This window comes from Pogona vitticeps, chromosome 3 (genome assembly GCF_051106095.1).
Source record: "Pogona vitticeps strain Pit_001003342236 chromosome 3, PviZW2.1, whole genome shotgun sequence".
Lineage (NCBI taxonomy): Eukaryota > Metazoa > Chordata > Lepidosauria > Squamata > Agamidae > Pogona > Pogona vitticeps.
Genome location: NC_135785.1, coordinates 55,984,415 through 56,008,860, shown reverse-complemented (window position 1 = coordinate 56,008,860; position 24,446 = coordinate 55,984,415). Strand labels below are relative to the sequence as shown.

Genomic DNA, 24,446 nt, shown 5'->3' with positions numbered 1-24,446 from the left:
TTCTTATAGTCTCTTGTCTGTAAGCAATACAGTCATTGCCCACAAGACCACTTAATCTGTCATTAAAATATGCGGGTTTTTAAACTGAAGGCATAGAACACTGATTTTAACTGCTGACTAGTCCAGTCAATCAGACAGTCGTTGAAGAACAGCAAGACGTCAGATTTTCCATGCGCCAAATCGACCCTAGCTTGTACATACTTCTATTCAAGTCTCAAAACCATCAAAGTAAGTTATCTCGGTAAAATAACTGGGATATCAAGCCTGATATAGTGGATAGAGTGACGGATTAGGATTCAGAGAGCCTGGGTTTGAATCTTCCCTTCAGCCTCTTGGGGCGTGAAAAGGGTAAAGCAGCTCAACAACCCTGTTTAAGGTCACTGTATGTCGGTTCTGATTTGACACCACATAACATAACAAAGTCGTAATTAAGAATTAGGCGTATATATTTTTAAAAATGCCTTTTTAAGTAGTATTAAACTGAGTTTTTTTATGATTTGGTTTTGGTGCTGGAAACGACGGGGACTTTATTTAAATCAAATTTACTTAAATCACTATTTAAATTTTTAATATCGACTTTTTTATTTAAATCGTGATTTAAACCACATTGATTTTTTAATAAATCCTTGGGTGTTTTTTTTTTAATTCGCCCTGGCTTGAAGTCTAAATTCAGTGGCAAGATCATATGCCGTTGTAACACCATCTTCGTCAAAAAGATTTCCCAGAAGCCTTAGAGCGGGTGTATGTAAACTATGCAGGTGCCCTCCTCGGAGCGAGCGCGCCAACTGGCTCCGCGCAGGCGCTCTCGGTTGGTAGTCACGTTTATGATGTTTGGTAGGGAGGTTCGGGAAGGGGAAACAAGAGCCTTGAGGGAGGGGGAAATAGCGTGTTTTTTGCTGGAAAACTGGCTTTTGCGGGCGTTCCTTCAGTTCCTTCTTGCTGAAGGCGAGCTAGCTGTTCGTTTTCTTAAGGGCGATGGCGATGAGCAAAGGGTCCGTCCTTGAGGGAGCTTGTGAGGAGGTAGGAGGGCAGGAAGAAAAGGAAGATCCCGCTGAAGCAGCCGCAGCCCTAGACGCCCCCGGTTGCTCCGGGACGGGTTCCCGCTTCGAGAGGGGAGGCCGTTCTGAATCCAGCGGTGAGGGAAACGTAGACATGGAAGAGGAGGAGGAAGAAGAAAACGACGAGGAGGACGAAGACGAAGAGGAAGACTTGGAAGACGAGGAGGAAGACGAAGCTCTGGAAGGGGCCCCCACGGACGCTTTCGGGCGCTTTGGGGTAGAGGAGGGAGAAATGGATACGGATGATGAGGATGAGGTAAAACGAGGGCTTGGTCTTCGGGGAAGGAAGGTAAAGAGGTGTCACACGTTCAGGTAAAATTGCCAGCGTGAAGTCGTGGTTGGAGGGTTGACGGCAGCTGGAGCGACTCGTCTTCGCCTGTGATGATAATTCGGGATCCCATGTCACAGGGTGGTTCATGGACATTTCCAGAGCTCACTAGACAGACAGATGGACTAGAAAAGCACAGTGGTTGGAAAGTTGGGACTCTGATGTGAATTCAGGTTCTGCTCTTTAGCTCAATTTGACTTACCCTTGGGTGCCTCTCTGGCAAGTTGCTGCCACCCAGTAGTCTTCTTCCTAACGTTTTTATGAGTGTAACGTACGATTGCGAGTTCCTTGGCAAACTGTTCCTTGGCAGTTTAAAAATGTACTATATTTCTACAAGTGTACACACCTTTGCTGCATTTCCTGAGGTCTCTGTACACTTCAGAAGGGATTTCCTTCTTTAGCCAGGGGTTTGGACGGGATGACCTTTAAAGGCGCATCTAGCTCTCCAGTGCTACTGTTTTTAAGCATATCGGGCAGAACAAATATCCCTATCTTCCATAATGCATTTAGTGTATACATTTAGATGCCATTGTTCAATGAAATGCTTTCCAAGTTGGTTCACAACAAAATAAACAAGACAATAGCATCAGTATAAAACTAGTACTGTAGTTCATGTTTTGTAGTATGCTTCAGACAGAGCAGAAGATAACTTAAAGGATAATAGTTTGCAGCAGGATTTGGTGTGTGGTGCCACTTGGGTAAATGCAAAAGATGTTTGTCAGTATGTCTTATGTACATATAGTATTTCTATCTTTCCAGATAGCAGTCACATTCTCTGCAGAGGCTGGGTTTACTTCTTCCTAAGGCACACAGGCCTTATTTCTTCCTGGTATACAAGGTGTCCCCAGAATAATTTTTGTTTCTGAAATGAGACCCTCTCTTACTCCTGTATAGTTTATTGAGACAACCACAGAGAGCAGTAACTTTGACTCTGCTTATATCATTTTTCCCCAAATTGGTTTTGCAGTCCTCTTGTTGAAGTGATAGCTTAATAAGAGAATTTTTTAAAAAAATTGCAGCTTTTAACTTTCTTGTAAATGTTTTGTAGTAGTAGGAAGCAAGCCTTAAAAGTATTCAACACAATTCTTTTCTGTTTGCAGCGTATGATTAAACTATCTGAGCTGACACCATATATAATGTGTTCTATCTGCAAGGGGTATTTTATAGATGCCACTACAATTACAGAATGCCTTCACACATGTATGTACTGTTATTGGTTTCTTGTTTAAGAAAACATTATATATATATATGAAGAAAGATCAGTAGAAAATACAATTTAGTAGTAAAGTCAAGAAATGTGTGCTATGCCAATTGTTTTGAGGGTTTCTTAAAATCAGTAATAATAATCTTAGAACTGAAATCCGGAGAACATGATAAAAATGCACAAGATGCACAAAATACCTTTATTAGACCAGTTAACAGAACTACAAATTGAAGACAATATCTGCTTATGCCCACTAGGTAACACTATTAATTTGGCTTCAGTTGACTTTGACTTGATGAGTACAGATTCTGACTTTAGCTTTCCTATGGAGGCTGACATTTCTGCATGGCCTGTTCCCAAACAGGAACCTTGAGTTTCACATGGAAGGCAATGGAAATATATGTGAGGGGAAGATACATGCAAAGAGTAGACTTTGATCTAGATGGGCAGGGTATAAATCTAAATAAATAAATCTGCTTTGACAGTTTTTATTTGAAGAATTGAGTGGAAAATTCCACCCTAGTTTTACCAGGGGCAAAGTTTCAAGCCACACACCCCATAATTTTGTAGCTGGAGTTTGAACTCCTCTTAAGACATATACCTGGCAGATTTCTGCCATACATTTTTGGGTTTCTCATTAATAATTTTTGTTCAGTTTCAGTGCTTGGCCTGAAGTAGAGTTTTAACCATAAAAGCTTACAAATTGTTTACTTTTTTTTAGTGGTCTAATAAAGGTTTTATCTTTTGTATTTATATTGTGTGTGGACCATACAGCTTTTTGGCTTGTTTTGTTTTTGAAAACATTAGTAATCCTTGTTTCTACAGAGGCAATTTCTTGGCTTAACCTGTTTTATACAAAGGAAGAAAGGAAGCAAAGTTGAATTTATTATTATGTTGAGTCTTCCTCATAGATCTTACCATTCTTATTCTGCCTAAATAAGTAATGTCACCAAGTTTCTGTTCCTTCTTAACTCTATAAGAGCATTACAGTTTTTATTATCCTATGAAGATTCAGGCATACATTTTGAAACATAGGATAATAAAAACTATATTGTCCATGCAATTTTGGAACCAAAATGTATGATGTTGCTGATAAGTGCTGGAACCTGAACTATTATAGGCAGGATATACTGCTGTGAGGGCAAAGCAAACAAAACAGGCCAAGTTCTTCCTAGTTGTATCAGGCCAAGTCAATCCAAAGGCTTAACACTGCCTACCATTACAAACATTGTAAACTACCTTATGCTATATCAGTCTGTTCATTGATCTTGCTATGATTAGCAACAATTTTCTAGGTTTTTAGACAGAGCCTTTCATATCACCTTTGTGGAGTGAGAGGGGTTAATCACAGACATTCTGCATGCAAAATATATTCTCTATCACTCAGTTTTGGTACTTTATTAATCTGCAAGCTCCCATATCCTAAAGTCATCATTCTATAGCTTAACTAACTGTAGCCTCTGCATTTGGCTTCTCCCTTTCTGTTCTTGGATGCTAAAAGATCTGCAGTCTCATAGGGAAAGAAACATTTGATCTGGCAGAAGATCACTTAGTTGTTGTAATTGGGGAAGTAAAATTGAACAGCAATAGGGATAGTTGCAGCAGCTTGTTATGTAGTAGGAAAAGATACATCATCTTAGGGCAATTTTAGAAAGTATAGAATTGGTCCTCATTTAATGTATTTTATATAACAGCTTTGTGGACCTTTCCAGGTCGTAAGAGTGATTGAAATAAAATAATTAAATATTGTGATGCAACTGATATTTCTAACATTTATTGTAAACAACTCTGAATGTTTTGTATAGAAAACAAAATAGAAATCAATTTAGGCAAAGCAGTTGTCTTTTTGTTTTGTACTGTAATTGCTCCCTGTTTTAGCCATCACTTATTATACATTCAATATCAGATTTGGTAACTGCATGCTACGATGTAATAGGTACATAACAATTAATTTATTTCTTACAGTCTGTAAAAGCTGCATAGTAAGACATTTTTACTACAGTAACAGATGTCCAAAGTGCAATATTGTAGTACATCAGACACAGCCTCTATATAACATCAGGTAATGTTCTTAAACATTGTTTTCTGTATATATATTTAGTTGTGGTATAAAAGAACAATGGTTTAATATCAAGGTTCATATTTCTTTTCTAGATTTTACCTGTTGGTTTATTTGAAAGAATGGTTTAAACCAGCCATACATATAGAAAGATTTCTTGTTGCCCTGAAAAGGAAATTTGGCAGCCTGCACAAAAGTATCTTTATTGTTAAGGGAAGAAAAGAATGCTGCATATTCAGAACACGTTTTTCTTCCTTTTGAAATTTTCCAATGTGAGTTCTGTTTCTGGAACATCTTATCTGTACTGGAATGCTCACTCAGTGGCCCAAATCCAATTTGTTAGAACTGTTCTAATTAGAATAGACTCATAGAGTCAATGGAACTTCCATAATTATTGACTTAACAGGTGCATGTTGATTCAAAAATCCAGTTGCATTTTTCTACCAGTGTAATAGGATTTTGGTCAATGGGTCTAGTCTAGTTAGGGCTAACAATTGTATTTGGGACTCTGCTTTAAAGTTGTTAGTGCAGTTGCTTTTGCAGCTGTGATCTCTTAGCTAGTATCTTAGCGCTTTCCTAGAGATGTACTAGAAAGGGCAGTGTTATTTATCTTCCAGTTTGCAATTAGAGATGAAAATTCATTGTTGGTGCCTATTTCCTCTCTTTTGTGGTTTACCTTCAGTAAATAACAACCAAACCATATAATCTACATTCCATAACTAATTTTATTAATGCTTATTGGATGGGTTCTGTTGTTCTAAGTACAACTCTTAGTTTATCAAGATCTTGTCATTAGATGTATTGAAGATACGTTTTTATCGAAATATGGTGTGCAGATTTAGCAAATAAATAATGACTATATTCTTTTCTAATCATTTAGGCTGGATCGACAGTTGCAAGATATAGTGTATAAGTTAGTTGTCAGCTTGGAGGAAAGTAAGTCTTCTATTTTTAGCCTGCTCTTATTGATAAAAACTGAAAATAGTCTTAAATGGAGAATTCAGTACTGCAGGTCACTGCAGGTCATATGGAATAAAATTGCTATATAAATTTTAAATATGTTGTTTCAGGTTCTTGAGATTTGGCATATATCTGTTTTCTCTGACTTGCTTACTGCAAAAGTGATTTGAACTGCAACAGTTTTAAGATTCTCAGTTTTTATTCTACAAGTTTCATAAGCATTATAGTTTAGGAGGGGAAAATTTGTAGGCATCAGATGCATATATCTCAGAAGATGAATGCACACTTGTGTAATTATTTGGATCACTAAATTGGTTTCTTTATTGTGAAATGTTTACATTAATTTTCAAGACTCCTTCAGAAATTCCTTCTTCGCTATTTTTAAAATTCATCAGCTTCTTATAAATCCGTTCTGAATGCTATTCTTTTAATTTGTACTCCAGTGTATGGATAGCATTGAGTAGCATAATCAAAGCCAGTGGGACCGAACCAGCTGAATTAAGAATGCCAAAGAATGTTCAGCAAACTATGCTGTCCAGTGCTAAATTGTGGTGTATTTAAAGCTGAAAGGAGCAGTACCAGAACACAAAGCAAGAGGACAGTGGAGGAAAACCAAAGGTTCAAAATAGCGCTAATATCATTTTTTAAAATAACATGACCTGTGGAATTATCACAATTTATTTATTTATTGCCTTTGAATTTGTACATTGAATTACATGGGAAACATCATAAAAATTAGTAAGGATATTGACAAAGCTGTCATTGAGGCTTCCTCTCTGTGTTCTTTGGCTTTCTTCAGCATCTGTTAAGATGATGTTATTGTACAAGTGTAAGGGGGAAGTGGAGAATAATAATCATGATTGTTTTGTCAGTGTGTATTCCAAAACAGTCCATAAAATATCTGCACATTACCCTATGTTCAGCAATACCAAGCATTTTGTATTGAATATTTTCAGGAGAGAAAAAGCAAATGCATGATTTCTACAGAGAGAGGGGTCTAGAAATACCTAAACTTGGTAAGTCTATAGTTGTTACAAAAGAGCAGCAGATTTACTGCCACTCTTTTATATTATAATTGCATGATATTTTATCCAGTGGATCATGTAACTTTAGTTTTTCACTACAGACTGTGGCTGATCCACTGCTGTAGAGATGGTCCTCAGTAGGTATAGAAACAGATATGTGTTCCTTGTTCTTGTGATAGGTAAAGGAATGATAGATGTTTGGGTGAGAGAATTGTAATTAGTGAGGCTAATAAACCTTTCAAGGAAATTGAACCACAGAATAAAAGAAGGTTCAAAATATGATTTAACAAAAGAAGGCATGTTATTAGACCAAGTCTGCCCTGAAATTGTGACCGGAGTTCTGTGTGTGACTTTCTGTGGAATTCAAAAGAGCTGTTGTCTGTGTCCTTTTCTTGCACTTTCATGGCAGTACACAAGGCCTACTCAAGCCCATCAAGCAGCAAAGTTAGAGAGGTCCTATATACAATGATTTACAAGTCATTTCCTGACTTACTAGGCAAAAGTTATTTGTGGTAGAAGGTGATTTCCTGTCTTCCCTTTAATTCTCTCAATATATGTGCCAAAGAGCTCAGAGGAAAGGTGTCTCATAAAACACTTGGTTTTGAATCAGTACACTCCTGATTCAAAACCAAGAAGAAACCCATAAGAAATATCTGCTAAGTTGGAAGATGAGAGTTTTTCATGTTACGTGGAATGGGGTATCTGCTAACTCTTGCTGCTGTAGCATTGGTAAATATATTTGTGGAAGCCTGCTACTATCACTAAATTCCTTTCGCTTTTACTTTGGATTTAGAAATTAAGGAGTTTTTATGGGTTCTTCTACCATGTAGTCAGACATGCTTAATGGCCCATCTGTGTCTGATACCCCTGTGCTGCTACAACTTTTTGATAGAGTAGAAAGTCTCATGTATTGTTTCTACTGAACTCAGAGGAGGAAGAGAGAATAAGGAAATGGGAACAGGAAAAACATACAGTGATTAAAGGAAGAATGACTTGTGAATTGGTGGGTGGGCATGCAGGAACGAAAATGAGGCGACAACAGAGTTTTTATTGCATAGAAGAGAGAGCACCATTCTCAACCTTTTTTTTTAACCTTGACCATAAACACAATGTGAAAGAAATATAGACCAAATCAGGACTATAAGTTACATAATAAACCTTATCAATTGGTGTGTGAAGAATTGTTTCCAATCTGGGGCCCCCTTCAAATGTGTCAGGGCCCCTATTGAGAATGGCTACTGCAGGCGACAAAAAAAGTAACCAAAAATGACTGCTGATAGTGGTCCATAGAAAGGAAAGTGTTATGCTGTATAGAGGTGCAATGGATGTGGCAGCTAAGTGGAGCTGCAAGAGACCATGTGGTGAGGAATGAATAGATGACTAAAGAAATGAAAGGGGGTGGCTGAGAGTAAAGCAACTTGTGGTAAAGCAGAGCAAGAAAGTGGCATGGGATACAGAGGGAAAGAGGGAGATTAGTAGGCAATGGGGTAGGAGAGAGGATGCCGTGAAATAGGGAATGAAGGAAAGGAGGCTTGACAGAGAGGACTTGAGAAAAATATGGAGTAGTACGGAAGGAAGTGGATTTAATTGACAATTAGTTGGAAGGAAATGCTGAATTAGAATTAGAAAACTTTACTTCTGCAATTTGTGTAGCAGTTAGTAATGGCATCCTTCAGTTTTGAGAGACTATGGTAATGTGCTCTGAATAGAGCAGAGGTCAGGGAACTTTTTTACCCTTTACCCCCTAAAACATTTATATACACCAACATTACCCCCTTGATTTGAAAGGATCTCGGTCACACGCGGCCAGTCGAGCGCAGCCACCACAGCCTCGCCGACTGCGCCCAGGTCGCCTCCTCCAGCTGGTGGGGCCACACTCAGTCCTTGGCCCTGCGGGGTTGGCTCCCTTTCTTCGCCGGCGGGCGGCTCCTGAGCAGCAGTCGAAGAGCAGCAGATGACTTGCCCACCAGGGGGTGCCTGACACCGCCTCCTCTGGCACTGGCTCTGGCAGCTGCTCGCCAGGGCAGCCGCATCGGGCTTTGGTATCGGGGCTCCCATGGGCCTTGCTGTCGAAGCGCCGCAACACCTGCCGCACAGAGGGCGAGAGGTTCTGCCAGGCCTGGCCAGCAGGCAGCATGGAGGTGCCACCGAAGGAAGCTGTGTAGCCGGGCAAGCGCCACTGCCACCTGACAGGCTCCTCAAGGAACGGGGACAGGGCATGGGCTGTCGTTGTCCCAGTGCCAGGAAGCTGAGACTGGTCTGGGCCACTGTCGTGGCCACCCCCATCCCCCTCCGCCACGATCCACCTCTCCAGGCACTGGAAGGAGAGGCTCCTCCTGGCTGGGGCACTCCAACCACTTGCCCCAGCCTCGCCATCTGCCACGGCCGGCCCCACCACCACTGCCTCGGCTGCTGTATGCCGCCGACCAGGGCCTGTCACCAGCCACCATCCGCTGTGGTTTGATTGCAGCTGGGCCAGAGAACGGGGGGGTGATCGGGCAGCCAGGGACCCCCCCTCCAGGCAGAAGAGGAGGAGGAGGAGGAGGAAAGGGGGTTAGCGTCACATCCTCATCACCCCCAGGATTTTCACTTTTACCCCATTTGGGGTAATTTACCCCTGTTCCCTGACCACTGGAATAGAGGTCTTGGAACAGTATCTAGTGTGGCTGAGAAGGCCAATTCAAGAGTGACAATCCCTCCCACAAATGCAATCTGTCCCCCGTCCAGCTCCCTGATTTTGCTGGTTTCGGGACTTCCTCTTTGCCTCAGCCTGTGTAGCAGTGTAGTCATCTTGGTATAGTAAAAGTAGTTTTAAGGCCAATTTTAAGTTGTTCAGGGGTGGATGATGCTGAATCTGTGCAACTTGTTATTTTATGTTGTACAATGGCAAAAGGTGGTACCCTATTGTATAATTATTTGTTAGTTTTATTTATCTTTTTGTATCTTAGCTGTGCCACAGCCAACTACTGCAGCTAGGGGGAGGCACCGCAAAATTGTGGGCTCAGCATTCCATGTCCCTCCGGAACTTGATACTTCACTACTCCTGGAGTTCATTGGGTAAGTGAAGACAGACAGTCTGTTGATTGATTCTTAGCTTACATATAGTCAGGTGTGGAATGTAAAAAAATAAATTTGCATATTTTGGGACTTTTGGGGGGGTACACTCCATACCTTGTGTTACTTTGTTTTCATTTTAATGATTGTATCAAGGTACAATAGAAGAAATTCAGATCTGCATTTTGTGAACATTCTCGTTTTGCAATAAACATTCCAAGATTAATATTTAATGGATATTTTGGGAATTTTAAGCGAAGATTCAAATAATTTGGCTTTTAGAGCCTTCTGGATAAGGATTTAGAATGCAGGAGGAAGAGGGAGTCAATGATTCAGGCAGAAGCAGAGAAATCCAACAGAAGTACATTATTGGACTCTGGCCATAATACAGTATCTTAATATAGAAAACATTCTGTCAACTAAAACCATTGCAGTTGAGCCATTGTTTTGTTTTCCATATCTGTTGGCATATTCTTGTTAGGATTTTGATAGATTCAGTCTCTTTAGCTCTAAATAATTCTGTTGATATCTCATTACCTCTGGTGATTTATTTCTTCCTAGAGCTTTCAGAGCAACTTTCACTTTACTTTCTAGAATTTCAGGTTCTTCATCATAGGATTCCGCTTCAAAGGAATCTGTTACCCTTTTAGCTCTTCTGTATAGGTCTTCAGTATATTGTTTCCACCTTCTTATTATTTTCTCCTAGTCAGATAGTGTGCTTCCCTGTTAGTTCTCCGGCATTCCTAATCTAGACATATTTCCCTTTGATTTCTTGGCCATTCTGGAAGAGATCTCTTGTTTTTCTTCTTTAGTTGTTCTATTCTATTTTTTTTTTTTTTTTTTTGCACTGGCCATTATAATAGTTCTCTGTCTCTATATGACATTTGTTGAAAAACTGCATTCAGGATTCTGACCCTATTTCTGTCACCTACTACTTTTGCATCTCCCCTGTCCTTACTCATTTGAAGTGTTTATTCAAGAAGGAAGGAAGCAGTGTTACTACGGTGTGATACCAGATTAAACAGTCAATGCCTAAGGTTGTTTTTTGAGCCAAAATTGTCTAAAATGAATCATTGTATTTCCTTGTTGCATTTCTGAATTTCACTGATACTGAATTTACATGAACTATGTAGTGAGATAGCTGGCCAGGATAGCTCAGTAAGTTAGATTTTTGGCTGCAGAACCAGAAGTTGACAGTATAGTTCTCCACCCTGCATCCCAGATGAGCCAGCCTGTGTGGCCTTGGGCAAGCTGTACAGTCCCAGGATGCCACCAGAAGAAGGGAATGGTAGACCACTTTTGAGTAGTCTACCTTAAAATGGCCAGTGTATGTCAGAATTGACATAATGGCACACAATTATTATGATGTAGTAAGATAGATCACTGTTAATTGGATTTTCAGATTTCTTGCATCACAAATCCCATAATTCTATACTCTAGGGGTGTTACCTGCCAGACAGACATCTAAATGTGACTTGCCTGGAAGAAGGGCCTCAACTCGAAGACTTTAAGGCTTAGCTAGGTGTAACTCCACCCAGGCTTGCTTTTCATAAAGAAAGCTCTCAGCAAGCACTGGAGCAGGAGCAGGAAACTAAGCCTAGCTAAACATCAGAGCTTCCAATTAAGACATTTCTCCCAGGTGAGCCACATACAGTATTGGTATCTGTCAGTAGAACTCCCAGAATAGAGAATTATGGGATTTATTGTAAGGCCAAAAATCCCATCACTATAGATCAAAGCTTGCAGGATGATGCTATTACTATGCTAATGATACCATGCTGTATAAATAAATGAGCATCTAAAAGCTGTGACAAATTGAATGATGAGCAAAAATATACTGGAGGCAAGTGGGTGAGATCCAAGGGGCAAACCCACCCATGCCTGTAGCTTGGAGAGCTGTAGATGCTGTTCCCACCACCAAAATATATTTCTTTATAACACTACTTTTCACTAAAAAGCACTCTCATGCCTTCTATTGGCTAAATTATTTTTTAACTACAAAATGAACTTACTGGGTCCCCTCATTGGCAAAACTGATTCCTAATTCCCACAAGGGGTACACAAGGACTTTGAGTGGATTTTCTTAAAGAAAAAAATGGGGTATGTTGAGAAAGATCCTGAAAGCTGCAATATTTGGTCAAAGTATACACAAGGGCATGGGTCACCAAGACTCTGGTCTTTTAGAAAAGTGCATCTGGTGCATCAGATATAAAAGTACTCTTTGCCCCAAATGTTGCTCAAGCTTACTCAGGAGCATGCCTCAGTAACACAATGGCTTGGAAATACCTTATTACCCTGCCCAAAAGAGGGAAGTACGCCTCCCAGAGTAGTGGGAGGAGAAAACAAAGCCCCAGAATGGGGTATCTTTCTCAAGACCTATGACATTTGTGTTCTTGAAGCTACACCAGTATGCAGTTTGCTTCCAACCATCATAAATAACACTGTGAGAAGGGGCATTAGTCACTCTGAGGCTTTGTAAACCTTTGGTCTAGATGGGCGGGATATAAATCCAACAAATAAATAAATATTTCCAAGCCATCTTGTTACTGAGGCATGCTCCTGAGTAAGCTTGAGCAACATTTGTGGCAAAGAGTACTTTTTAAGAGTTCTATCTGATGCACCAGATGTGCCCTCTTTTCTAAAAGAGCAGAGTCTTGGTGATCCATGCCTTTCTGTATACTTCGACCAAATAATGCAGCTTTCAGGATCTTCTGATGAATACTGCCACTTATTTTTCTCAAAACCTATGACATTTGTGTTCTTGAAGCTACACCAGTATGCAGTTTGCTTCCAACCATCATAAATAACACTATTACTACCATATAAAATAAAGCTTAGGAAAGCTATGTATATTGATTTAGCAGTTTGAACAGGCAACCCATGTAACTTAGACATATTAATTATGTTAATTGCTCTTCTTTTCTAGGGCTAATGATCTCTCTGGGAATTTTAAGGTATGGATGTTGCTAAAATTTATTTTCTTGAATTTTATTTAATAGCATGCATAATTAAAATTAAATACAGCATTGTATTATATAGCATTGTAATAAAAATATGATTTTTGCCTTGGGGTATAATGTTTGTTTACACATTTATTTAGAAGAGAGTAAAGAAAGTTTTAAAAGTTAGGAATGTGATAATTCAGTTTTGAGGGCTCATGGAAGAAAGCATGTCAGAATTCTTAGTGCAGAGCAACTAGACTGAGATGGGCAAAGGGTGGTTCACAGGCTCCATATGCTCCCTGGGCTTTTTTCTCCAAATACAGTACAGTATTGCCTTTTTTCAGGAATTACAAGTAACTGTATGGTTACTTTCAGTTTCTGGAAAAGGCTTTTCTGTCCTGATTAAATTTGCCCTGATTTACACTTTCAGTTTAGATGACAATCTTGCTGAGCATTTGACTCAATTTCTTTCCCAAATTTAATATTAACAAATCTAAGACATTTACACACCGGGTATGTCAGAATCTAAATTTCTGTAAAGTATATCGCACCCATACCCAAATCCTTTTTGCTTCCCAGACAAAAGTGGTTAAAAAAAAGAAAAGGGCAGTGATCCAAATCCTCATCCAGTTACCATACAAAGCTTAATCTTGGGCTAATTACTGTTGATCAAATGGTGGGAATGGGGCAATCCACATTTGCTTCCTTTGGTTTAGGGGTGGTGATGTGGCCCTCCAAATCCTGTTAGAATGTACCATCAATGAAGCCAATGATGAGGAAAGATTGAAGTTCCTCTCCAACCACATATTTCTCATATTTATTTAACAGCTTGTTGGAGAGAAAATGGGGTGTAAAATGTGCCCAACAGTCAATCAAATAAAAATGTATTACATACATACTTAAGTGGAGTTATCACAAATTTTGTCCTGCAGCTAAAAGCCAAATTATAACTGACACAAGAGTTTAGCAAAGCTATTCAATAAAATGAGATGTCAAAATATGCAAAGACTTATTTAATTTACCTTCTTATAGCGCTGATGGGATGACCCTCCTTTATGATTACATTTTCTTATTTACTACAGGTACACCATAAGTTCCATCTTTTATCTCTCTCCATTATTTGGCCCCCCCTTTCTCTTTAATCTCCACATTGAATCCTGCCCATTATCTTCATTTTCCTAGCTCCCATTATGCTTATCTGTCCCAAAGGCTTCTTATCTTAGGATACTCTGCCCTTCTGCCTTGCTTGGCCTCTTGGTGCTCTTAAGCCTAATTACATGTACAGTGCTGCCTCGCTTAACGAGTGCCCCGTTTAAAGATGAATCTGCATAGCGATGGAGTTTTTGTGATCGCAAAAGCGATCGCATTGTGATGTTTTAAATGGGGGGAAATTGCTTTGCGATTATCGTGGGGAAGCACTTCCCCACGATCATCCCAGAGCTCCCCCCCCCCCGAAAGAGAGCCTTGGACCTCCAAGGAGAGGGGTTTGTGAAGCTGGCTTCCCCGCGATCTTTGCAAACACCTGCCCATCAGCTGTGCTTCGGGCTGGCTGATGGGCCCAAAGCACAGCTGATGGGCGGGTGTTTGCAAAGATCGCGGGAAAGCCAGCTTCACAAACCCCACGCTCTCGCTCTCTCTCTCCCCCCCTCGCAACTCCAGCCTGGGCAGGGAGACTCAGTCACCCTGGCCGTGGCGGCGCGGTGCCTCAGTCTCCTTGCCCAGGCTGGACCTGCAAGAGGAGAGAGAGAGAGAGAGCACGCGGGGTTTGCGAAGGTGGCTTCCCCACGATCTTTGCAAAAACCCGCCTATCAGCTGTGCTTTGGGCTGGCTCACGGGGAAGCCAGTTTCGCGCGCACTCTCTCTCTCTCCCCCCTCGCTTGAAGATTTTCGCTTGAAGGTGAGTTTTTCCCCATAGGAACGCATTAAACATGTTTTAATGCGTTCCTATGGGGTTTTTTGCCCCGCATAGCGACGAATCCGTATAGCGATGATTTTTTCGGAACGGATTATCGTCGCTATGCGGGGCACCACTATAATATATAATCTTTAGCCCACTTCTGCTCTTTTCTGATACATGTGTCAAATTTGGCATGTGCATCACATTTGAGTTTGTAATCGAAGCAGGGAGCTGCACTCTTGTACTTTGTTATGCCTGATACAATGCTGGAACTATAGAAATAGCAAGTTATTTGAATAAGGCTGTTGCAATCATTTCAAAATATGAAGGTATGCATTCAGACCCCTTCATGGATTACTACCTTCTCGTGGCGAAGGGGCTTGAGTAATTCAGAGAAACTACGGCATATGCTATGCAGGGACACCCAAGATGGACAGGTCATAGTGGAGAGTTCTGACTAAACATGATCCATCTTGAGCAGGATGTGGCAAGCCACTCCAGTATCATTGCCAAGAAAACTCCATGAACCGAAACAAAAGACTAAAAGATACCCTGGAAGATGAGCCCCTCAGGTCGGAAGGCGTCCAACATGCTACTGAGGAAGAGTGGAGGACAAGGACAGGTAGCTTCAGAGCTAATGAAGTGGTTGGGCCAAAGCTGAAAGGACGCTAAGCTGCAGACATGCCTGGAAGTGAAAGGAAAGTCCAATGTTGCAAAGAAAAATACTGCCTAGGAACCTGGAATGTAATATCTATGAACCATGGTAAGCTGGATGTGGTTCAGAATTGGGAAAGAACTACGACAAGGCTGTATATTGTCTCCCTGCTTATTTAACTTAAATGCAGAATACATCATGCGAAAGGCCGGACTGGAGGAATCCCAAACCAGAATTAAGATTGCCAGAAGAAATATCAGCAACCTTAGATATGCAAATGATACCTACTCTGATGGCACAAAGTGAGGAGGAATTAAAGAACCTCTTAATGATGGTGAAAGAGGAGCGTGCAAAAAATGGTCTGAAGCTCTATCTCAAAAAAACTAAGATCATGGCCACTGGTCCCATCACCTCCTGGCAAACAGAAGGGGAAGATATCGAGGCAGTGACAGATTTTACTTTCTTGGGCTCCATGATCACTGCAGATGGTGACAGCAGCCACAAAATTGAAAGACGCCTGCTTCTTGGGAGGAAAGCAGTGACAAACCTTGACAGCATCTTAAAAAGCAGATACATCACCTTGCCGACAAAGGTCTGCATAGTCAAAGCTATGGTTTTTCCAGTAGTGATGTATGGAAGTGAGAGCTGGACCATAAAGAAGGCTGACCGCTGAAAAATCAATGCTTTTGAATTGTGGTGCTGGAGGAGGCTCTTGAGAGTCCCCTGGACTGCAGAGAGAGCAAACCTATCCATTTTGAAGGAAATCAACCCTGAGTGCTCACTGATCCTGAAGCTGAGGCTCCAATACTTTGGCCGTCTCATGAGAAGATAAGACTTCCTGGAAAAGACTCTGATGTTGGGAAAGTGTGAAGGCAAGAGGAGAAGACAGAGGATGAGATGAAGTTGCCAACATGAATTTGACCAAACTCCAGGAGGCAGTGGAAGACAGGTGGGCCTGTTGTGCTTTGGTCCATGGGATCACAAAGAGTCGGACACAACTTAACAACAAAACAACAAAACTTAACAACTAAGCCTTTGCGAATACATTAAACAACAACCGCAAATGAATTCAGGAAATCTTAAACAAAAGAATAACTGAATTGTATATTGTGATGCAATCCATTAACTATTTTACCCAATCATCTTATTGTTGAAGACAAAAATAAAATGGAGAAAAACTGAGCTCAGATTGATTGCTTCATTATATTTTCCTGCCATCATAATTATCATCACCATTAATGTGTGGTCCTGGAGCAGCCCTTGTAAAAGAACCTGATTAGAATTTTAGTTAGAAATTTAGCAGTATAAAGTTTACACTTACACTATAAATTTGGCTGTCTCCTTCTCGCAGCCACTGGAAAAGAAATTTGTACGTGTTTCGGGAGATGCAACAGTTGGACATGTGGAGAAATTCCTCCGAAAAAAGATGGATCTTGATCCTGGTTGTCAGGTATGCTGTGATTAACTTTGAATTATACATTGAGGCAGCGGTTCCCAACCATTTTTGGACCGTGGGCCATTTGGGGGGTGTGGGCTCCGTGTGTTTAAATGTTCTGTATATTCATGTTATTTGTCTGCATATATACTAGCAAATATCAAGTGTCAGGCTTTTAAATCAAATTGCACAGGACCTTGCAATTTGATTTAAAATATATTACAAATATAAAAGGATATATTTAATCACCAGTCACATCAGAAAAAAAACAGTTCTACAAGTTTATTGACGAGAAGCAAGTATTATGAAGCCTGTGCAAGAGTGAAACCTTGACATTAATTTATTCTGCTGAGAATTGTTTGATTTGTATCTGCTTGTTACAGTACATTACAGCTACTGCAGTAATTACTTCATAATGGGTCGTAATTTCTTTTTTTAAGAACTGAATTGCTTTTTGAACTACTTCAAGCTTAAATTGCTTTTTGAACTACTTCAAGCAGCAGTTATAATTTCCTAGAGAAAATTATGAAAAGGAAACAGCAATAGATACCACTTGTGTACACAAATACAGTGGTGCCCCACAATACGACGAAATCGCAGTATGCCGAAACCGCAGTATGACTTTTTTGCGATCGCAAAATGATGGTTCCTATGGGGGGAAATCCGTTTTTACGATGATTAGGTCCTTGCTTCGCGAACCGTTTGTTCACAAAACGACGATTTTTCCGGCTCTGCAAAATGGCTGGCTTCCCTTCACAAAATGGGTGTTTTCCAGACAGAAGCTTCGCAAGACAGCAATTTAAAACAGCTGATCGGCGGTTCTCTATGGGCGATCTTCACTGGACGACGAGGTATTTCCCCATTGGAACACATTAACCAGTTTTCAATGCTTTTCAATGGGGATTTCCCCCCCCCCCCCGATGACGACAATTTCGCTGTACAGCGATTTTCCTGGAACGGATTATCGTTGTCAGGTGGGGCACCATTGTATTCTCCCATATGGCTATTGCGGCATCTTTTGGGTTTTTTAAATATTGTAAGCTGCCTAGGATACTTTTTGGAAAAAGACAGTGAATGAATGAATGAATGAGGATGTATTTTTGATTACTTTTAAAATTTTATTTCTAGGTAGACATAATATGTGGTGATCACTTACTAGAAGACTACCAGACACTAAGGGAAATCAGACAGGCTCTCGGGGAAAGTGCAGTACAGGTAAGTTAGTGTGAAATCTACTAGAGGAGGTGAAACTTTCACAGAAATGCATTTCATTTTAGTAGGCTTCCTATAGTTTGGTGTAGGACAAAAGTATGCACAACCTCCAAGAGCTATATGTGGCAATGAATGGTTGGTTGAGAGTCATACAGACTCAAATGCACAACATTACTGATCATTCACCAGAAATCTTCTGCAATACAGATGTTCCAAATTCCCAAAGAAAACACATGATTCTTCCTCCGTCTCTGTGTATGGAGATAAGGAGGCTTAAACTCCCCCATGCTCTGGAGTCCATACTACATGTTACATTAAAGATGTAGTGTGTTACTAGCCTTTTGTCTTTCCCAACACTAAGTGTGTGGGCCTCCACTGGCTGATTTTTGGCCTTAAATTTCAATGAGATTTTTCAAGAGGAGCTGATGTGGCCCATTGAACAAGAGATACTATACTAAATTTTCTGTAGTTTTCAAGGTCCTGTGCAATTTGTAATTTTCCTGGAAGATACTAACATGTCTGCCCCTTTTGAAGTCTTTTATGGTGACTCTGATCTGGCCAGTAGTTGTAGAATTTTCACTACTGCAATTGTACTCTAGTTTTGATTTAAAACTTTTGATTAAAAGCAAACTGCTTTGTTAATGGCATCCTGTTCCACATTAGAACTCTCCAGAAACACTCATTTCACACGTTGATGTTCAAGTGTTAACTATATATCCCAGATGAGGTGTCATTGGAGACTGTGACTAGAAGCAAATATGTTTAATTTTTACTGTTAGGAGACCCACCCTATATTACTCTGCCAAAAGAATATTTACTATTTCAAATGTTTTTTATTTCATTGGAGAATAGCATTTTGTTTTAACAAAATTGCCTTTTAAATGCCTTTGTCTTGTGAGCTGAATTTGAAATCTGTTTGTAAAGAAGGAGTAGGTGATTATTCCTGCTAGATTTGTAGCACTCTCAATATGTTTCCCCTTTTCCTGCAAAGCATATGCTGTATATATAACGGGAATCTGTGGTTATGTCAGTGTTACTTAGTACATGTACATATTTACATGTATTTAGAGAGACCTACTGTATCTGCCATTGAACCTTGACCATCACTGGCAAATGACTGTGCCCAGGAAAAATAGGTAGGCTTAATAGTTAAGTGCTGCTTCCCTTGCTCCTGGTGAATGACCAGTTTGGAGGATCTTGTGTTTTATACTTCAAGAACTGAAAATAACTTTTCATTAGGTGGTATAAGAAAATCTAACTCTGCTAAGCCGTTGTTTTTCCATTTATTGGTTGTGCTGAACTGTTTCCAAATATGATTTCCTTTTGCTTTCTAGGATGGCTTACTTGTACTTCATTACGGCTTGATTCTTAGCAGAGATTCTACATTTTCAAGAATTTCTTAAATAGCATTAGTCACAGAGCTCTGGCGAAGTAAACAATCTTCAATCCTGAACAGATCCAGAGAAAGTCATCTTATTGGAAAGTATTAAACATATACTGCTGTTTGCTCCACCTAGTAAGGTAGGATAAAACATAAATTGGTGACGAAAAAGATATACTGGCTGAAATCCTGTTCTATTGCTATGCAGAAGGCATAACTTTCAGAGGTGAACATTCGGAGATTTATCAAATTAAAAAATATCTGTAAATGGTATCTGTTGCACTCTGAGTTACACAACTCAATTTGCAACAGATAATGGTTATGGAGATTTCTTAACTTGAGGCAGTTCACCTCCAATGGCTATGCCTTTTGCATAGCAGTGTAACACGATTTCAGCCATTATGTCAGTGAGCATAGCTGTGAATACTTCATTGCAGTTATGTCAGCAGCACTTAGTAGCTCAGGGAGGAACAAACTTGTCAAGTTGACAATGTCTATTTCAAATGTTATTTGGGTCATGGTGATTTTATAACTTGCCTTCGGGATATGAATTTGAGACAAGTATTTATTTGAAAAGAATCAAATTGTGTGATGTGTTCTCAGGGATGATTTCCAGTATGCAGTGTCTTACTTGTAAAGTCATGTGATTTTCTTGAGGACATTTGATTGTACAGTAGTTGGTTTGGTTTAGAAATAATAGAGAAAAACTTTCAGATGCATCTCCTAAATAGAGTGCAGGATAATTACCTTTTTAAAAAATTGCAAGCATTATACCTCATGTTTTATGTGAGGAAGAGCATTAAATTATGTAATATATCAGATTAATAAAATAATAAAAAGGGAATTTGATGCATGTCAGTTATACAACAGACAATGACTATTCTTCACCCAGTGTGAATAATATATTTTACAGTTCCTGTACAGCTATTTCTTTGAAAGTAATTAAGAACCTGATTATATTCCAACGGATGTCAGTGACCAGACTTTGCTCTAGCAACTTCATTAGATGGAATACAAGGTTACATACTTCTTTACCTAGCTTTTGTGATGCTTCCTCAATAGTCTACTTCTCATATCCACATTTCTGTTCCTGGCCTGCAGTCCTTCTCACATTTGCCACCTTCTGCCTCCATATTATATTCCTTTCATATATCTGTTCTATTGTATTCTGTCTGTCTCTGTAACTGCCACTTTGGATCCCTCAGCAGAAGAGACTTGGCTTGTGTCACATATATATGAGCTTCAGGAAATACCTTGTGTTCCCAACCAATAGTAGCAATATGTATGAACAACATATAACAACATATAACAATAGTGTTTTATTTTAAATGTTGACCAAAATCCTGTTGTATGCAATAAACCCATGTAAGGAAAGTGACCTCACTGGGAGTGGGATTGCTGGTAATTAAAGAGTTCTTGCTTTTGGAACTCACCAGCAATTAGACTGATCAGGGTGACTTGTGGGTGGGTCATGTGACCCCAACATTGAAAGAGAATTTCTTTAATTACCAGCAATCTTCCCCTGCAGGTGATGTTATACCCTTTATTTGGGCATAATTTACATAACATAATTTTGGCCATAACCTATAACAGCAATGGCAAGCCTATGGCACTCATACCACAGCTGGCATGTAGAGCCCTCCCTGTGGGCACACGAGCCATAAGTCGCCATCGAGGAATAATTACCCATCGTCCGAACCTGCAGAGGTTTTCTGGAGCATTGATAGAAGTGGCCCTGTTATCAGAGGCAGTAACTCTGAGGCTTTCCTGATCAATTATAGATAGAAGATGTATAGTTACTGAGACAATTTCTGTGTGTGGATAAGGATGCAACATCTTTCTCACTTTCCTTCTTTGCTAACCTTGGTTCATTATGATAATATACAGTACTACAATAGAATTGTAATTCTGTGGGCAAAAGGACACTATAAATGTTAATTTCTAATCTAAAATGCTTGCTTTTAAACTTGTTTTGCATGTGAAAATACAGTGCTTTTATAAAGTTAACTTTGCTGCAATATATTTTTGGACTGTGGATATTCCTATATATTTACTTATTTTATATTTAAAATATCCAGATTTTTTTCAGGATTTCTATAAAAGCAATGATCAGAAGGAAACAAAATGATTTTTGTGACTATTTTTATGTAGTGTGTTGAAATTAAAAATTGTAAATGCATAAGGTTATTTTTAGGGGATGACTTCCCAAATGAAGAAATAAATAGTAGTACCATCTGACTATGCTTTTGTGGGAGAGAGGGATCAGAATGAAGTAATCAACAAATTACGTATAAACTAACAAGTGACAATGCAAGCTGTAGTCAGTAGTGAATACATGAACACTCAAATGTTATATTTTTAATCTAAAAATAGCCATAGAATATCAATCTCCTTAGATGTCTAGAAATTAGTTCATATAACATTCATTTGTATAAGGGCCTATGGGGGTGAGGGTGGGTAGGAAATCTGCTTCAAAGAATTTGGTAAAACACATTATTTAATCCAGAATTGTTAAACACAAAGAAAAAAATCAATTCATTTGAAATGTGGTGTCAGAGGAGAGCTTTGCAACTACCATCAGTGGCATGAAAAATACATAAGTTCTAGATCAAGTCTGAACTCTGACCAGAACCTAAGATAACCTCAATGTACTTATCATACTTATTATAAAAAGAAAAGACTTACTGGAAAAGATAAAAAAGTAGAAGTCAGAGGGGAAAAAAGGATGATCTAACATGAGGTGGATTGGCTCATTAAAGGAAGTCACAGCCTTTAGTTTGCAGGATCTAGACAGACTTGTAAATATAGGACATTCTTTAAGTCATTAATTCACGGGGTCACCATAAATCAGAAGCAACTTGTTGGCACATGAACACAGAAGAAAAACCCTTGCTTAGGAAAAATTAGCATGACTTTTCCAAATGGAAGTTTGCTTCACATATAGCAGGTGAGCACATTATGTATACCTGGACTTTGAAAAACGTTTGGTCCAAAGACACCACTTAAAGGCCATAAGACAGAAGACCAAGCAAAGTTCTTGAAAAAGATTTTCACTAGTGTGAAGCCACCACTGTAAGGTCCAAGCATTCAGCACATGGCAGAGCCTCTGAAATTAATATTGAGACCAAGAATCAAATGTCTATTGAATGGTTTAAAAATTTATACTGGGACTTTAAATGGTGCATAGAAATGGACTGAATGATCCATAGGATCCCTTCCAGCTCTGCAGCTCTAAGATGATGATGCCAACAATGACTTTGTAAGTGATATAAAATTGATGCAGCAATCAAAGTGGCTAGTAACCTGGGGTCACAACCCCCAAGGGGATCGCAAAGGGTTTTCAGGGGGGTCACCCTAGTTTAGACTGTGGTCGTGGCAGCAAAGGCTCTCTCTCAAGGCCACAAAAAGTGACCAGGCAGGACTTTGTCATACCTTGTTGTACATGGCAGAGACTGAGTTCCACCCCGCTACCTGTGATGGGAGAAGATGTCTGGTAGGGTCCTTTTTATGCATTTGGGGGGGGGGGTCACAGGTTACATGGGTATTATAGAAGGGGATTATGACTCAAAAAAAGATTGGGAAACAGTGATGTAAAGCAATGCACATTGCATTAAAAAACCCAACTGGGGTCTGAACCAACAGCAATTAATTACCATGTTTCCCCGAAAATAAGACAGCGTCGTATATTAATTTTTGCTCCAAAAATGCTTATTTTCGGGGGATGTTTTTTTTATGTACAACAATCTACGTTTATTCAAACACAGTCATGTCATCTTCTTCTGGTTGGTGCACTCTGTTGGAGGGCGGAGTTTCACTTAATTAGGGCTTATTTTTGAGGTAGGGCTTATATTACAAGCTTCCTGAAAAATCATACTAGGGCTTATTTTCAGGTTAGGTCTTATTTTCAGGAAAACAGGGTAGGTGAAAGGTCCTGATGACATGGCCAACAGCATAATAAATGTTAATTAAGTGTTTATTGAGCAGTGATCATGAAGAACACATTGTTTCAGGCAACAAACCACAAAGAGTCATTACATAAGTAAATACTGCATAGCCTAAATCTCTTTCAGAACTTTTAGAATCTGTACAGACTAAATCTCTTTCAGAATTTTTAGAATTTTCCGGCTAAACCTAACTTAGTTTAAGAAGACAGTCACTTGGAACTTAACATAGTTAAAGTTTAGCTGGTTATTTCTGCAGTAACCCACAAGGCCCACGAGTAATCTTTTTATGTTTTGTCAGTTGTGAGACAGCAGTACTGCTCAAAGTAATCTTTTTTGGGGGGGATGTGAATTGATTAAGCTCAGCACCTTTGGTAAATCTTTTTAAATAGATGTTAAAAAGCAGGGTGCTAGCACACAGTCTTGCCTAGCCCCCCGCCCCAAAAAATGTGTGGATCACATTTGAGAGTTGGCTTTCAAAGCCCCATCTCACCTGGGCAGTGATGTAATAATATAGCAGTTTAATTAAGGACAGCAAACAGGATTCAATAGATAAGTCTATAAATTTCCTCAAATTGGGAATAGAATCAAATGCTGATTTAAAATACAGTGGTGCCTCGCATAGCGAGGTTAATCCGTTCCGGATTAACCTTCGCTATGCGAAAACATCGCTAAACGGGACTAAAAAAGCCATAGAAACGCATTGAACTTCGTTCAATGCGTTCCTATGGCTTGAAAACTCACCGTTAAGCGATGTTTCTTCCATAGCGCCGCCATTTTCGCGCCCTCGGTAAGCGAGGGCAGGGCGCGAAAATGCGGCGCGGACCTTCCGGCGGCCATTTTGGAACCGCCGATCAGCTGTTCTCCCCCGCTTCGTTTTGCGAGGATCGCTAAGCGAATCGCTTAGCGATCATCGCAAAGCGAAAAATCGCCATAGGGGCCATCGCTGAGCGAATGCTCCAGCGATGGCCCGGACCCCCTCGCTATGCGAATTCATCGCATAGCGAAGCACTCGCTAAGCGAGGCACCACTGTATATGAAAGCAGTGAGTAAAAATGAGGAAATTCTGTGTTAAGAACTGAAAAGGTCATTATGCTGTTCCTTTTATATATACTATACTTATGGTGCAGTTAACTTGAAATACCGTGGACAGTTCTTGCTGCCCTAACTCAAAGATATTGTAGAGTGTTACCAAATGCAGAAATGGATAAACATAAAGAATTGATCCACTTTTGATACAAAGAAAAGTCAAACTGCTTCAGGCATAGAGAAAATGAAACAAGGCACAAAAATAA

At 39.8% G+C, this 24,446-nt stretch overlaps 1 protein-coding gene across 1 annotated transcript; it reads left to right on the top strand.

Annotated features, from left to right (window-relative positions):
- The first annotated feature begins 312 nt into the window (after positions 1–312).
- On the top strand, positions 313–21,445 carry PCGF6 (polycomb group ring finger 6). The gene is made up of 10 exons (XM_020788978.3): positions 313–1,314; positions 2,487–2,586; positions 4,556–4,652; positions 5,530–5,585; positions 6,566–6,625; positions 9,583–9,691; positions 12,615–12,642; positions 16,534–16,632; positions 17,746–17,832; positions 19,164–21,445. The coding sequence occupies exons 1-10, from the start codon at positions 976–978 to the stop codon at positions 19,230–19,232; spliced, it is 1,044 nt and encodes a 347-aa protein (XP_020644637.2). The 5' UTR covers positions 313–975; the 3' UTR covers positions 19,233–21,445.
- Positions 21,446–24,446: the final 3,001 nt, after the last annotated feature.

Coding starts and splice junctions, on each gene's coding strand:
- PCGF6 (XM_020788978.3), top strand. CDS start 976: ATGGCGATGAGCAAAGGGTCCGTCCTTGAGGGAGCTTGTGAGGAGGTA. Junction 2,587..4,555: donor TACAGAATGCCTTCACACAT/GTATGTACTGTT, acceptor TATTTCTTACAG/TCTGTAAAAGCTGCATAGTA. Junction 9,692..12,614: donor CTACTCCTGGAGTTCATTGG/GTAAGTGAAGAC, acceptor CTTCTTTTCTAG/GGCTAATGATCTCTCTGGGA.